General features: G+C 38.0%; 3 protein-coding genes across 6 annotated transcripts in view; 1 reads left to right on the forward strand and 2 right to left on the reverse strand.

Moving 5' to 3' along the window:
• LOC117305515 (protein diaphanous homolog 2-like) overlaps nucleotides 1-952 on the reverse strand; it is a 43404-nt gene extending 42452 nt beyond the window's left edge. Inside the window, exon 1 of the mRNA XM_033790382.1 lies at nucleotides 729-952. Coding sequence (XP_033646273.1) covers nucleotides 729-764 — 36 coding nt within the window. The 5' untranslated portion in view covers nucleotides 765-952. The remainder of the gene's footprint in view (nucleotides 1-728) is intronic.
• A 309-nt stretch (nucleotides 953-1261) lies between these two features.
• LOC117305517 (gem-associated protein 8-like) lies at nucleotides 1262-14046 on the reverse strand. 3 transcript variants are annotated; one of them, XM_033790388.1, is made up of 4 exons: nucleotides 4460-4508; nucleotides 4120-4251; nucleotides 3154-3667; nucleotides 1262-2543 (listed from the first exon to the last, which is right to left on the reverse strand). In XM_033790388.1, exons 2-4 carry the CDS (start codon nucleotides 4227-4229, stop codon nucleotides 2421-2423), a joined length of 747 nt encoding a protein of 248 aa, XP_033646279.1. In that variant the 5' UTR covers nucleotides 4230-4251; nucleotides 4460-4508; the 3' UTR covers nucleotides 1262-2420. The 3 variants fall into 3 exon arrangements, with proteins under 3 accessions (XP_033646279.1, XP_033646278.1, XP_033646277.1); XM_033790387.1 differs by lacking the exon at nucleotides 4460-4508 and adding an exon at nucleotides 4366-4448; XM_033790386.1 differs by lacking the exon at nucleotides 4460-4508 and adding an exon at nucleotides 13897-14046 and having other exon boundaries at nucleotides 1263-2543.
• Nucleotides 4698-10863, forward strand: LOC117305516 (telomeric repeat-binding factor 2-like). Of its 2 annotated transcripts, XM_033790383.1 has the most exons (11): nucleotides 4698-4889; nucleotides 5463-5695; nucleotides 5873-5986; nucleotides 6356-6508; nucleotides 6910-7021; nucleotides 7520-7691; nucleotides 8201-8288; nucleotides 8991-9040; nucleotides 9519-9661; nucleotides 10107-10327; nucleotides 10620-10863. In XM_033790383.1, exons 1-11 carry the CDS (start codon nucleotides 4775-4777, stop codon nucleotides 10641-10643), a joined length of 1425 nt encoding a protein of 474 aa, XP_033646274.1. In that variant the 5' UTR covers nucleotides 4698-4774; the 3' UTR covers nucleotides 10644-10863. The 2 variants fall into 2 exon arrangements, with proteins under 2 accessions (XP_033646274.1, XP_033646275.1); XM_033790384.1 differs by lacking the exon at nucleotides 5463-5695 and having other exon boundaries at nucleotides 4830-4889.
• Nucleotides 14047-15708: the final 1662 nt, after the last annotated feature.

Raw genomic sequence — 15708 nt, forward strand, 5'->3', positions numbered from 1 at the left:
CACTTTTTTATATGAGGTTCAATTCAATTCAATACACTTTATTTCCAAATCCAAACAATTAAACAAAACAATAAGCAGTGAATAAAGAACTATGTTTTACAAGCAAATGGAATAATGATAATACATGAAGTAATACTATAATACTACATTTTACAAGCAAAGGCAAAATATAAATTACGGAAAACAAGCAAAAAACATACAGAGCACAAGGTGATGGAGTTGGAGGGGGCCCATAAAAAGCAAAGCTTGTCGAGTATGGACCCCCTAACGAAAGGTTCACGGAGACGATAGCCGAACGAACCTCAACCCCTCAACTCAAATAAAATACTATAAACTATAGTTCTAATTTTCTAATTCTATCTACTCTAGTGTAATACTAGCGTAGTAGTAGTACGTAGTGGCCTTATAAAAAAAACTAACTTAAACTTGCAATTGCATGACTTGTTTGGTTTGCATGACTTGTTGTCTTGTGTGTGGTGTGTAGAACCATACTCTCTATGGTAGAACTGTGTAGGCTACTTTCATTAACAATATAAAGTTACATGAGCAATTAACTATTTCAACTATTTCAGTCGATACATAGTTGAAAATAACAATCCGTGTGATACACACCCAACATTGAAAAAATATACATTACATACATTACAATTGCAATACAATGTACATGACACTGACAATACACGAAGTGTGTCAGACGACAGAGCAGACGAGACCAAGTTTTTACTTACAAAACTGGAGCGCTTCGACATATCCTTTTTATCCATATTTGTTGGCTCTTCGAGATTCAGTTGTAACTCAAACGCTTGCCTCAAGTTGAAGTTCCAAAATACTGTCCGTCTGCTTCAAAAAAAATCTGTGTAAAACCCATATATACGGCAAACTTTGACATGGGAGGATCCCATTTTTACGATTTTCAACTCTTCATATTTCGCCATCGGATGTGTGAGGTCATGACCCTGACAATCAACCAATCACGAAACCCGAAATGCCCGTGGAGAAATCGAGCAAGGTGTTTGAAGGGCGACCTCTACGTCATACTTATCATCTCTCAAATTCTACAAACGTAAACAAAATGGGCTGAAGGGGGCGGGGCCCGGGCGATGTGATCTTCAAATGTTATAAATCGAGCCCGAGTTTGATTAATGAATGACTCAATTGAAAGTAGAGTCTTGGTTTGATCCAAATAGTTTACCTGCAACAATGTAAACATATCTCTTGTCTTTGTTCAGTTATTATGGGCATTTCGAATATGTTTACCACAATATTATGGGGTCTGCAATATTGTTGATATTATTAAGGTATAAGATTGACCAGATCGTTTGTGTCAGTTTGGGAGACTAAGAGTAACCATTAAATTTGTAAAGAAAATCTGCTTTGGGTGTAAAAACTAAATACATTGACTGCAAGTTCTTAGAAAAAGAGTTTCAAAAACACTGGTATTTCTATGTAACCTCATATTTTAATTGCCAAAGTTTTAATCTCAAAATTCCAGATTTCAAATAGGGAGGTGAGGGTGAGGGAGACACAGACATAAATGGGGGCTAGACATACTCAGAAACATAGAGGGGGAAAAGCTGTATCTCTGTTTTTTTTGTAGATATGGCATGATACCCCAAAGTACCAAGATCCACAAAATGCGCAGCACATAAACGCGCAGGTCTCCTTTTTGCAATTTTTTGTGTCAAAGTGACATGCACAAAAGGTGGACTCCCAAAAAAGGCATAAATGGCAGACGCGCATTGATTGGAGGTGCGTAAACTTATAATGTACCATCCTTTTGTGCATATTTTTACACCCAAAAATGGCAGACAGGAGACTGAGTGTGCTAGTGCGCTGCACGTTGTACAACGGGTCTATTGGCCTGAATTAAAAACCACTGTTTGATGTTGTCATAAAAACACAGTACATATCAAATATAAAAGTTGTTGCTTTGTGAAATAAAGTCAGTGTATCCAATAGTCATGGTTTCCTAAACAGGTTTCCACATCTTATTATCACATTATTATATCTTATTTTAAAAGTAGTTAAAAAAAAAGTACGAGTGTAAGTATAGTGCCACTATAATTGAAGTTTGATTTCAAAATAAATTACATGGATATCAAACCTCTGAGAATTTGAGCCTCCCGTTTTTCCATTTTCCATTTATTTATAAAACAATATCAAATAAATTGTCTACTTGTGATAAGCCCTGAAATGGTTCTTTATTATAGCATGAAATTTTTAATGAGAGAAAAGTTGTCCAACATCACCAAAACAAAATGCAGCAAACATGTGATGAAGTTCAATCAGTTGAGGAGTTACTTCTAATACAGATTTATTTATCATCGGCTGATAGGATTAAAGATGTCACCTCTCATATGGACGAGTGTACAGGAGTTACAAAGCGGTATCTTTTTAAAGAACGTCCAGAACGCTTGACTTTACATTTTGATAGCAACAATTGGCCAGAAGGCAGGTGTAAAACGATCACAATTTCGATCAAACTGCATCTGCATTGCTGTCTCCATACCATGAATTCTTGCACAGTCTTTTCCATATAGAACCTGTTTTAAAACAAAAAAATCACAAAATAAATATTGGACAAGGCAAAAACCGTCAACATTTTATACCACAAGCTCCACTGGAAAGTGCAAGTTGAGAAAATGAGATTGGGTTGAACAATTATATAGAGCGTGACTTGAACCTGCAACCCTCCGGATAAACGTGTCGGTGCTCTACAAACTAAGCTAGTATCTGGCTAAGTTGATATCTTTATTAGTGGTCTCCCTATTTTATCAATATCTTTGCCAGTGCAAAGCCAATCAACCTGTTACTGCCGTTTAGCCAGGGATCACACTAAATTGATGATAAAACCTGGGGAGCGGCAGCAGAGGGATAGGGATGCAACTTTTTTATTTCAAATATCAAGTAATAAACCAAAAGGGGAACTGACTCGGTAAAATTAATTTGAAAAAGGAAGACCGCCAAAATGGGTCCAGATAGCGTAGTTGGTTGAGCACCAGCATGTTAATCTGGAGGTCGCAGATTCAAGTCCTGCTCTAAACAATTTTTCTTTGTTCAACCCAAAATTGTTAACAATTTACCAGGTAAGTTTTCCTTGAGGTTTATTACTTGACAAGTGAATTTAGACAAGGCTTTGGTGTCAATGCATACCTTCATTTCTTTTCGTCTCCCTTCATCTGGTCTTTCCACTGGTGCCCTGTAGTCACTGCTTTCCATTCTGTGATTTTTCTTCTTTTTTCTCTCATTTCCTTTCCTCTCTGTATTTGCTGCTTGAGCTTTCGCTTTATCCCTTTCCTCTCTAAATTTTTGTGATGTCTTAAAAAAGTCTATCATTTCTTGGCTCATCTCAATTTCCATACTCTCATCATCACTACTTCTTCCCTCAGCGGGATATTCATCAGGGTTATTGAATTCACTCTCATTGTAATGATGACCTCTTGCATGTGAAAAAGTGTGATGGTAATAAGGCGACTGGTCTCTGTGCTGATTACCAGTATTCCAGGACGGTAAGGGTCCACCCATAACTGGATAACTTGTTGAGTAACTGGGGTAACTATAACATTGATTTGTCATAGATGGGTAATTGAAAGCTGGATGCCTATTTCTAAGCATCACAAGGTACGACCGCATCCATGATTGCATCGCCGAGTAATGTTGCCAATACCTACAAAATAAAGAAATGGCTGTTACTGTCCAATTTGTAAATACTCAAAACGTTTACCATTTCCACCATTTTGGGAGTCAATTCCTTTTTTTGTCTTTTTGTGTACATTTGACTATCCATCCATAAGGTTTGTATGTAAATCCACTCCGCTTCATGCAACTATTGCAAGTGGTATGGGATGGGGCCAAATATATAGCCTTGGAACGGAAAAGTTACCATATGGCGCCACCACTTTTTTGTTCGATATGAAATAATATCTAATTCTAATTTTTACCTCTTCCTCAAAATGAGCTATCCATTTTTGTAAAAATTAGTAAAAAAAGTGGTGGCGCCATACATAAAGTTATCCATAGCCTTTACCTCAGCTGGAATTGAGATCATAATAATATGAATATATGGTAATACCACCATGGAGGTAGAAATAGTATGGAGGAAGGAAAAGTAAAACCTACCTATCATATTGTGGCTGATAATACCATGGGTGATTCAGATGCATTGGGTTGGTGTTTTCTTCTTTTCCAAATCCATCCTCGTCTGTAATTAGTCCAGCATCCATAATCATCAGGTTAAACTCAATGAAGCATCTGCAATGTAGAACAACATGATCATGGTTTATCAATTAAAATACTTCTCCACACAGGCCATTACCCAAACATTAATAAAGCAGGACAAGTTCCAAAAGGAACATTATATCTCACATTATCTACAACTAGTACTGGGCAAGGAGACACACACTGTACTGGGGTGTGATACCGCAAAGCAAAACTTGTTGATACCTCACGAATTGCTCACCATGTGACTCTCCATGTGACACCACATGTGACGATGCAATACCTCTATGTCCCCATTAAACCGTCCCAACTACAGTTGGACCGTCCCAACTTGTAGCTGGGATTGCCCATTAATTTACAGTTAAAACCAAAGATCGTATAGCGCCGCTACGCGGCGCTATACGATCTTTGGTTAAAACTGTGTACCAACTTGAACACCCAAGTTGGGACTAGTCCCAACTATAGTTGGGGCGGTTGTCAAGATGGGCGTCTTTGGCGCGGTTTCTTTAGTTGAAAAGTGATTCCAGTGAAATGACAATCATCTCAACTGATCACAATGCCTTCACAGGTTATCATGGGTTGGATTCTGGATTATCTGGGTGATGTATTTTGGGAAGAATTCAAGGAACAAAGCACTCTTGATTATGATGCCAAGAGAAAACTCTTTCAAGGTATTTAATTTTTGTTAAATTTAATTGAGTAGAAAAGTATCAATTTCATAATATAATTCTCTCGAGTCTTGACTCTTTTCTTGTCGCATGCCACTTCCTTCGTCAGTCAACGCGACGTCAGCTGATCTGACAAAGTGCAGCTGAGCTGCCAACTCTCCCTGCATTCCCCAATGCAGACATCTAAAATATTCTATGTTTTGATTTTAAAACAAATTCGAAAATTTGTCTGGATTAACAAAATCTCACTTAATTATAGGGCTACATTTCTTTGATAAGTTGAATTTTTGCTTCTACCTGCATGTATTTACACTTGCTGCAGACTTTTGGGGGTTTTTTTTTGATGAGTTTTGCAGCCTATTGAATTTTGACCAGTGAATGCTAAACCAGTCAAATTTAACACCTTTTCACCGTTAATTTGAGATTCAACAAAATTGAATCAGCCGGGTGTTGAAATGAATGGATTTTTGTTGAAATTGGTCTGGAAATACTCATTGTTTTTCTATCCTAATGCAAATTACAAATAAAAGAGATCAAATGATTCTTTTCATTGAAAGTTTCAATTTTAATCATCAGGCATACTGTGTCAGAAAATGAAATTGGGAGTAGACAGAATAAGATTAAGAAACTTCTTAGTACTTTTGGTGCACCTGGTTGACGGCCGAGATGTCAAAGCCATTCATAAAGATAACCAACATGACACGCCCCTCGAAGAGGCCCTCGGGTGTTTTGAATTGGTCATGTCCGACTTGGAGTGTGATTGCACAGAGAACGAGGTTGAACAGTTTCGAGACATCATGAAGGAACAGGTATGGGCCCAAAATGTAAAACCAGAACATTCTAGCTAGCTTATTGGCTTATAATTTTAATAAGCAAGAAAGGGCTGAGTTACCAGTTGCAGTTTAATTATTGTATGGTACCTCGGCAGGTAACCTATTTTTACTAAGCAAATTACTAAGCTTTATTTTTGATATTTTAACTCCAAGGCCGTGATTGTATGCTGTAGATCAAAAGATTTTGACAAGGCCCATCTTGTGTTCCTGAATTTATTTGGTGAAACTGTACAAGAAGACCCTTCAAAACCAGACTCAAGGACAAGGGTAAGTGAAGGATGCTGTTTCGGACCTTGAACTCCGCTCTTGAAGGGGCACAGCCATTTTCCTCTAATAACGGGCACTTCTATGGGGAGGTTAACAATGAAAAGGGGTTAAGGTCTGGTTAGAGGTTAGCGACGAGTGGTTGACCTGGCAACAAGAAGTATGAAACACAAAGGACAAGATCAAAGGTTGAAAAGGGAAGAAAAGGTACTTAGTAAATGACACAGACTTAAATGTGGGATATCTTTGGACAAAAGGAGAAGGCATGGACAAAACTTTTAATTATGTCCTTCTTAAATGTACAGACCATGGGGTTGAATGGTCTGAAGGCGCCTTGTCCACAGTTTCTAGCATTCTTGTTTTGTCTAACAGGTCAAAGTGCAGCGGCAGCTCCAGTCGTTTATCAATGACAAGAAAGTCAGTCAGCGATTCCTGGATCTCCACTCTTATGAGAACTTCCTACAAGAAGCAAAGACATTCTTGCAGAAGATTTACAGCACATTCGAACCTCCCATGTTACTCTCAGTAAGTCAAATAATTATTTGATATCTGAAATAAAAAGTCGCATCCACTAAAGGTAGCATGATCCCCTGGCTGCTGCTTCCCAGGTTGTATTGTTTGTAGTTTTGGTGTGATCCCTGGCTACATAACATTAAACGGTAATGGCTTCTGACTGGCACCCCCAACAAAGACATAATTTCCAAGAACAGGGTAAGATGATGCATAGAGGTCATAGACTAGGAATGTGTGTGGTGTGCTTTTTAATAGTGAGAAATAGGAATGAGCCTTGAAATTACAGAGGAAATGGGCAACCTGTTGAGATGTATACAACTTCTGGGGGAATACTTAAGCTAATGGAAAATCTTCTTAATCATTACAGAAGTTGAAATAATAGTTGATAAAATATTATTTTATTTATTTACAAGGCACAAAGGAAAGCCGACCAGCAGAAACCAGGAATAATTGATGCAATTGATGATGACATTTCTTTGTCATCAAAGGCGGGCACATCTACAAGAAGATTCTCTCAGCAAAAAGGTCAGTTAAAATAAAATTAAAATTTTTAAAATAATTATAATAATAACAAGTTCTTATATAGTGCATTTCACATTAACCGTATCAATGCGCTTTACGATAGTGCCCTGGTCAATGGGTCAATAAAATTTATCTTATTTAGCTCCCTGGGCAGTATACAACCTGGGCAACCGAAGCACTCAAAGGGCTTTTTCCTACAAAGTTTGAATCTCTACTCTAGCATGACCCATTTATACCCTTGGGTGAAGAGAAGCAGTTTATGGTAAGTATCTTGCTTAGCAGAGTGTGGATTCAAATTCTTTTCATGATATTAGGCACATACAGTAATTACATCGTTAAAAGCCTTAGGTTGTGTGTGTTTGTGTAATGTATGTGTAGGAGAACCCAGTGTACTTCATCCAGGTAGTCAAATAACACTTCTCTGAGGTGTTTTAGCTGGCATCTGTCCAGAGGACCAGCGTAGAAAAATTTGCGCTGTTGCAATAATTCTTTTTTTTTTAGGTCTTGGGAAGCCACCACGTAGCCTGTTGGACAGACATCACAGAGGTGATGACACATCAAACGAGAACAGGTTGCCAACTTTCGAGACTAAAGACAACAGTGGCACCTCGAAGGAACTGAGAGGAATATCACCCCGCAAGAGAAAGTGTACTGACACCAACACCGAAAAGGGGTACGATGTCAATTTCAGCAAAAGTTAAATCAATTGTTAGTTTTAGGTTGTATGAAATTAAAATGAATATATTTTGTTTAGATTGGCTGTGAAAACCTATTTTGTTATTATTATTGTTTTTATTATTTCATCTTATCACAGCATTCAAAATAAAGATAACATTTTCCTTTGTGCCAGTAACTCCTCGAGTCGGGCTATGTCCCATAGCCTTAGATCTCAAGGGTCTATCGCAGGATCCTCGCTGTAACAGATCTACCCTAACATTTATCCTTATTTTATCTAGATGTTTCCCCAGTGATTTTGGAATGGTGCGAAGTGCTCCAACAACCACAGAACTACTTTCACTTTCACTCCCTAAACCTTACATACAAAGTTCCCTGGCCAGGTCTTGGTCAATTAGAATAGAATGGATAAACTGTCCCGAGTGTTAATGAACGTAATTTATAATAACCCTAGGAATTCTGGTTTGTAGGGTGCTCTAAGACTCCTTTATTTGTAACACCTCTTAGCGTGTACACCTTAGCGGAATTGAAAGCTGCTACGCCTTCACTAACAGAAAAAGACTGGATGGACATCAAAACAACATCTAATCCGTTGGTGAGTCACAACTTGAAATGAATCAATCTTTGTTCCCATCTCGGACACCAATATGTAGGTCAGCCCTTGTACTCAATAAAATATTTGTCCAAGGGCAAAATGTCATACCTGAACTTTGTTACTGAACTTAAAATTTTTCTTAAAACTGAGTTTTGGGCAATATCAATTTATTTTAATCACAATATATCGCTGACAATATATCGCGATATTTGATACAATGGCGATTAATTAAATTTGACATCATCAGTCTTCAAACTCCCAGTGAAAGTTGTAGAAGAGACAGTCATAGCATAAGAGAGGTGCTCTAATGACATATTCTTCTGGTTTTACTCCAAACCTATGGGGTGCAAGATGTCTCAGCTAGGAAATACATCGCGATATTGCGATGCTTAATCGATATCACGATATATTGCGACATATTGATATTTTGATTAAAACCAAATTGATCCGATATCGAAATCGTTTCCAAATTAGTATCGCAATATTCAATAATATCGTGGTATCGCCCAAGCTTAGTTTTCTTTTTCCAGGATTCCCTTGTGTCTGTTTATTTCTGGGGCTCTTTTTGTCACTATTCTCTTTAATGTCTGCCGCCCCCAGCGTCTCAAAAGTCTCCCATCACAAGAGTCGAACTGCCTTTTTCCTTTATCTAACTATTAATTTATCAACATTTTCTCTAAGAACTTTTTATTTTTCCAACAGCAAAGTGACTCCAAAGAAGAGAGTACTCCGACAGTGTCTACTCAAAGAAGGTATGGGGCAGCCTGGTCACCAATGTCCATTTCATAGCACACGGAAAGACATGCAACTGGGCACTGGTTGGGTCAATGTTTGCATGGTGTAACTTTCAGCCGTTTATAAAATACTTTCTTTGGCTTATCAGTTCATTTTGTTCGGAAGTGATTCGGTGCCTGTCGTTTTTACAGTTTTTTAATGGAAAGGGGTTTTACAGGGCATATTTTCCAGCACCTGGGTGAAACGGGGCGTATCACGATAGGTGCCTGCCTCACAACGCTACACAATGAAAAGTCCAGTAGGATAAAAATATCAGCCCCTGGATGTCAGCAAAACAAACTAGGAAAATCTAAAGTTGTTTTGGACACTAAAAAAACATCCACCCTGATTTTGTCGAAAATAAAAATCCTGATAAGGATGTCATCAAATGCGAAGTGGTTAAAGTGTAAAGTGTTGACGTTCAATTTTCTGCGTTGTGTTTTCATGTTTTCATAGGGGAAACTCAATCCAGGACAAGAAGTACATTCCGAATAGAAACCAGGTTCTGTATAGCCGATCATCACCAGAGAAAGCAGAAGACACCAAAGATGATCTCATGTCTTTTGGGTCTGGTTCTGACACAAGTCTTCACTCCGACAGTAAGTTTGTATCTGTCTACTACTCGGTATCAAAGGTTGACTTGGCCTTAACATATGATGTCACAATTCGAGGCCTTGAAGCACCTAGTGTGATCCTGTCAAATGTACCTTTGACCTCACATCAATTCACACGTGTGTACACATTGCACTTGATCGCAGTAGCAGTGATCAAAAGTATAGTTAAATATACATGTAATGTAGAAATTGAAAGCTTAGGCCACTGCAAGTTTATTCACTGATATTATTGGGCCTGTAAGACAAAAACAGTTCTTGCAAATAAAGAAAGGGAACACTCTAAGGCTACTCAACTGGGCTTATTCCTGGGCAAAGTCACCATTGGGGCTCAAGCAGTGTGTAGTGCACAGTTGACTTGAGTAACCATTGGGGCTCAAGCAGGGTATAGTGCACTGTATAGGCTAACAATTTTGTTATTTTATTTTTCAAGTGACCTCCCCAACCCGAAAGTCGCCGAAAAAACACCATAGCCATCACAATCATGGTTTTATGCAGCTGAGTAACAAGAAGCAATTCTGGACCCCTGAGGAGTGTGACCTGTTGAAGAAAGCCGTTGCCCACTTTGGCCCTGGCAAGTGGTCTCAAATGAGAATGGCATACGATTTCAACGGGCGGACCAACGTCAATCTCAAGGATAAATGGCGTAATATGGTAACAAATGAGGAAGTCTGATTTGTAGGAGTTTAGTACTATTACTTTGTTAAAGGTTGCCAACAACCCTTGCCCTCTTGTTTACAGTTCTTAGTTGGGTTTTCTTGTTAACTTTGTTTATCTATATATGTAAGTTTTATAATAGTAATAATGCAGCGCATTTTATAAAACATGTAGTGCCCTAGTCATTGGGTCAGTAACATTCCAGCTCCCTGAGGAGTACATATATAACCTGGCAACCTTAGCGCCACAAAAGCTTTTTCAAACACACAATCCATCTCTACCCTTGCAGCTACCTTATTATACCCGTGGGTGAAAAGAAGCAACTATAGTGAAGCATCTTGCTCAAGGACAAAAGTGTAACGACGAGGACTCGAACCCTAACTCCGATGACTTAACCACCAGAACTTGAATTTGATGCTCTTTTTTCATGTTTTCTGCTGATTACTGGTTCACCAGAGCATTAACTTTCAAATAAAATTGAATAAGCTTGGTGAAAAAAGCAATGGACACTATTGGTAGTTACTCAAAATAGCTGTTAGCATAAAGTCTTGATATAAAAAAAACATTGAGAGAAGGTTCCCTCAGAAGTAGCGTACATGTACAGTAAAAACCAAAATTAATATTCTTTATCCCAATGCAAATTTAACATCTATAATGTTTGGATACACCTAGTGAGAAATGAGAATACTGGTCTTTGTCAATTACCAATTGTGTCCAGTGCCATTAAAATAGATGTTTTTCTTTATGTTCTGGAAAAACCTACATGTACATGTCAAATATTGTAACTATTATTATATTTCTGGTTATGAAACCAGGGATGCCTGAATTGAACTTTTTATTTATCATTTCTTTGGTAAGGGCGTAAAGCAGTTGGTCCTGTGTGTTGTGTAACGCACGTAAAATAACACAAACTGGTGCACTTATCAAAAAAGAAAATGGGTTTGCCCTGGTGTTCCTGGTTTGGTCGACAGCATATTGCGCCACAGCACCTTGTAAACCAATATAGGGTTCATACTTCAAAACAAAGCTCCAAATGCCTTTCCGGACAAAATACTGGGTGCTTTGATACCTCCTATAGGGATGTGATAAAGCGCTATTATAATTATTACTATTTACAATTAGAGTTATTATTAAAGTTAATTGCTTTATTGTTTTGGGTACAGAATAAAATTAGACACTTGACGTTCACAATTATTCACCACAAGTAAAACTTTTAAAGGTCTCAGCCACAATCATATTTCAAAATTCAAGAATGAACTTACATTACAAAACAAGCTCTCTCTGAAGTAACGTAGTTTTTTAGAAAGAGGTGATTTCTCACTGCAATATCAAAAAAGCCACGCCTGAAGCCTTTAATGAGAATGTGAAAGCACACAAATTTGTGCTTTTTCTTTCATCATTCTCTTTCAACTCTGGTGACCAATCGAGTCAAAATTTTCACAGATTTGTTACTTTAATCATGTTAACTTCCTCATAGTTTCACATACGTGTCAAGGTAATTACAAATTGTCTGCTCAGAACAAGGTCATTAGTGCAATTTGTATGGGTTTGATAAATTCCCTTTGCATATTTTGGAGCTCCTGGTAATATTGGGGCTTATTGATCCAAAGAGTAAAATTATGTGACTCGAATAATAATAAGTTTTGTGCGATTCCAAATAGACAGACATAATAATGTGTAAAAAATAAATTAAATAAAATGGTGCCAAATCAGTACAGTTACGATGGTCAGCGGCCCCAAGCTGAGGCTTTGGTCATTTATTAATTTATAAATTTACAGTTTTTTATCTATTTTTATAAAACCCTGTATTTTTGTGTTTGTGTTTAAAGGGTGTGCCAATAAAGAAAACTTGTTTTGAGAGATTCAAATCGACTGGCAGACTTAATAAATGTGTGTTTTATAAGTTTTAGTTTTTTCGTTGTGACTGGGTTGTGTTTGCCAAATATATCAAGGTGAGCCGCTTATTCATTGTGTAAACATGTCGGTAACGGAGATCGACCACTGTCGACTTGTCTTAGCCATCCGTCAACAGTCAAGTTGCCCAAACAGACTTTGAGTTGTCAATATATCAAGGTGAGCCGCTTATTCATTGTGTAAACATGTCGGTAACGGAGATCGACCACTGTCGACTTGTCTTAGCCATCCGTCAACAGTCAAGTTGCCCAAACAGACTTTGAGTTGTCTGAACACCTAACAATTGTACTGTACGCATCCCCCAGCAGACTCATTAATACTAGGTCATAATGGAGGCTTAATTCTTGACAATGTTCAAATATGTTCATGTTGTGATGTAATTTCTACTTCCATTGTTGGCATGTACATGTTGTATGATCTTATTCATTGGACCCATTGTATTAATTCTGTACATTAACGGCTTTTTAGACCATTTGGAAAGTAACATTATACAAACAAAAAAACATATCAAAATGTATGCCGATACAGGTCAGTAAATAATGTAGAAGATGCAGTAAAGATTCAAGAAGACGTCTAAAGATTTCCTCCAGAAATGGTCAGAAAAATGGTTGCTCGGTTTTAATGCTGGAAAATGAAAAACTAGGGATCAGGCAATCCACACTTCAAGTACCATTATATGGGCCAGACAGACTTTGGTGTGTTAATATCCAACAATTTAAAGCAGAGCACACAATATACGAAAGCTGCACAATAAAAAGGGTATGACAACCTTTGGTTTGTGAAAAGATCATAGCACATAGATAGCTTTTCAATTCTGTACAAAACATAGCTGCGATGAAGTAACCCTCCTCCTGACTGACGCCCGTTGGAAGGAGGGTTACGTTGTCGCAACTACACAGAACCCATAACTTATAAGGCCACATTTGGGATATATTGCATTCAAGCATGGAAGATGGAATCCTGGATTATTCGCAAGTGAGTTGAACTGCTGCGAATAATTCGTTGCGTATTTGTGACGTCAACATTCGTATCGCATTCGCATTTGCAGGAAGTATGAATTGGGCTTAAATAAAGCCCATTTACTACACTACATGCGAGTAGTCTCTCGTCTTTACGTGTCTTGGTCTTATAATGGACCCTACCCAATATCCCAGTTGAAGTAGAAGTAGAAGTGCGAATGCCAAGTGAATTTGATGTTAATTTGATGACATATTTGAACCGGGCTTAATAAACCGGGTGTGGATGAAACTTCTTCTCCCAAAGGAAAGAGAAGAGTCACATGATGATTGGAACAATCTAAACTCACAGGAAACACTACTGTCATTACAATTTTAACATACAAAAACAAGCAAGACAGTCACACACAGTGACAATGTCCAATTTAAGAAAGAGCCTGATTTGATGTGAACTGAAATAGAAGAAAAATACGATAGGTGGAAGTAATTAATTTCTCTTAAAATAATAAGTAAGTAATGTAAACAAAACACTAAACAGAATGTTAAGTTGTTGAGAGTTGTTGGGTTAGGATTTTTAGTCCACACACAAAAAGATGTCAGAACTCGGTCCTCAGAGTCAGAGTCAGACTCAGTCATTCATGACTCAGTAGAATAAATATATTACTATGCAACGTTTTAATTAATTAAATACTATACCTTTACATTAAAGCAGGACATGGGATATTTTTCCGCACGTCGCCACCCGGCCCCCAAGACAAGACAGTGGACAAACAGCAGACGATAACATCGTGTGATGATGATATTATATTATGGATGGACAAGTGTCTTTTTTTAACGGTGGGGTTACAGGGCGCCACCAATGATTAGTTGTTGTCCAGTTGGTACGCATTGGACCACTGATTGGACACGTGATTCCATATGCAGTGACTAAAAGCTACCGTGGGTTTGTTTTGATTGGTCTGAGGTTACCTCGGTTGGCCAATCAAAACACAGATATGGAAAGCTTACTTTCAGTCGTCCGGCCACACGTGTGTTAGTATGTATACAGTACATTCATGGTGGATACGGTACTTGCTTGGTATGGAGGTGTAGGTATAATGATGGTGTATAGATGTGCGTAGCTCTATGAGAGGTCAAAGGTCAAACCACACGCCAGTTTTTGGCCGGTCTCTGGCGTTATTCACAAGCCTCGAAAAATTATTATAGGGTGCGTTCGTTTAGCTTCCCCGGGTCGACCCCGGTGTGTGGCGTTTTCTTTTTCCATTATACGAACGTATGCAGATATCACCCACGTTCGTCCTGGAAAAAAACCCGCCACACACCGGGGTCGACCCGGGGAAGCTAAACGAACGCACCCATCCATAGACAAGTGTCTTTTTTTTAACGGTGGTGTTACAGGGCGCCACCAATGATTAGATTTGTCCAGTTGGTACACGCAACCAACCTGGCCGGACACACACAGGCATTGGACACACAGCATCAAAATAGACATAACTAATCTTTCAGACACACAATTATTATGTAAATGAGAATACTTAAATACACTGCATCAAGCTGAAATTTCAATAAATAATTACTTTGCACTTTCTGACAGCACTAATGTGGCCTGTTGTGACTTACACATCTTTTTTTTTTTAAGTGTAGGGCCTACGCACGGGTAGCAAATTAATTCCAAAGGGACCAACAGATCACAGAACTGTAGACCATTGACTCTCAACAGTATCCCATCAAGAAAGGACAACATACATCAATTGGTTTTTTTAATATAGTTCTGTACAGTTTAATTAACAAACTCTTACTTTACAGTTTAAATGTAATTACGGTATAATTTCTACAATCGATTCACAGCAAAAAACAAAATTTAACATGATAAGGGATAATCCTTGTTTGATTGAATGAGGTATTAAAATAAACAGTAGAACTACAACTGCAGGATCTTAAGGATACATCTCAGGAAGTTGACACTCCCAAACAGAATGGATGATCGGGGGGGGGGGGGGGGGGGGGGGTGAATAACTTGTATTACTAACGGTGTAAAAAAATTACTGGTTGAAATGAATGAACTCTCAGGTTTGAACAATGAAAGGCCATTTCAATATAAGTGGAACTTGATCTCATTCTTTATTCCAGGTCTTAATTATGTATAATCTACAAGGCAAAGAGCACTAAACATTGCATCACTTAGGGGAGCAAGACTTCTTCAATGCATTTGTTCCATACCAACATGACACGTTGTTCCACACCAATGCTTAAGACCTATACCTAGAATTAATGTTATTGACACCACACTGAAACTCAGCTTGTCATTCATAATGATCATCTTGAGACACAGTTTAAATGCAGCCACTTATGTTAAAAGAAAATATTCAGCAACTTTTAATGGCACATCTTCAATAGACTGCGAATCATGTTGGTTACGGTGGGATTCTTACAAAACAAAAAGGTAATACTATGATAACAACAATCGCCAAAATATATTACCCACAAGGATAAACAGAAAACACTGCT

This window comes from Asterias rubens, assembly GCF_902459465.1.
Source record: "Asterias rubens chromosome 8 unlocalized genomic scaffold, eAstRub1.3 super_scaffold_89, whole genome shotgun sequence".
NCBI classification, from domain to species: Eukaryota; Metazoa; Echinodermata; class Asteroidea; order Forcipulatida; family Asteriidae; genus Asterias; species Asterias rubens.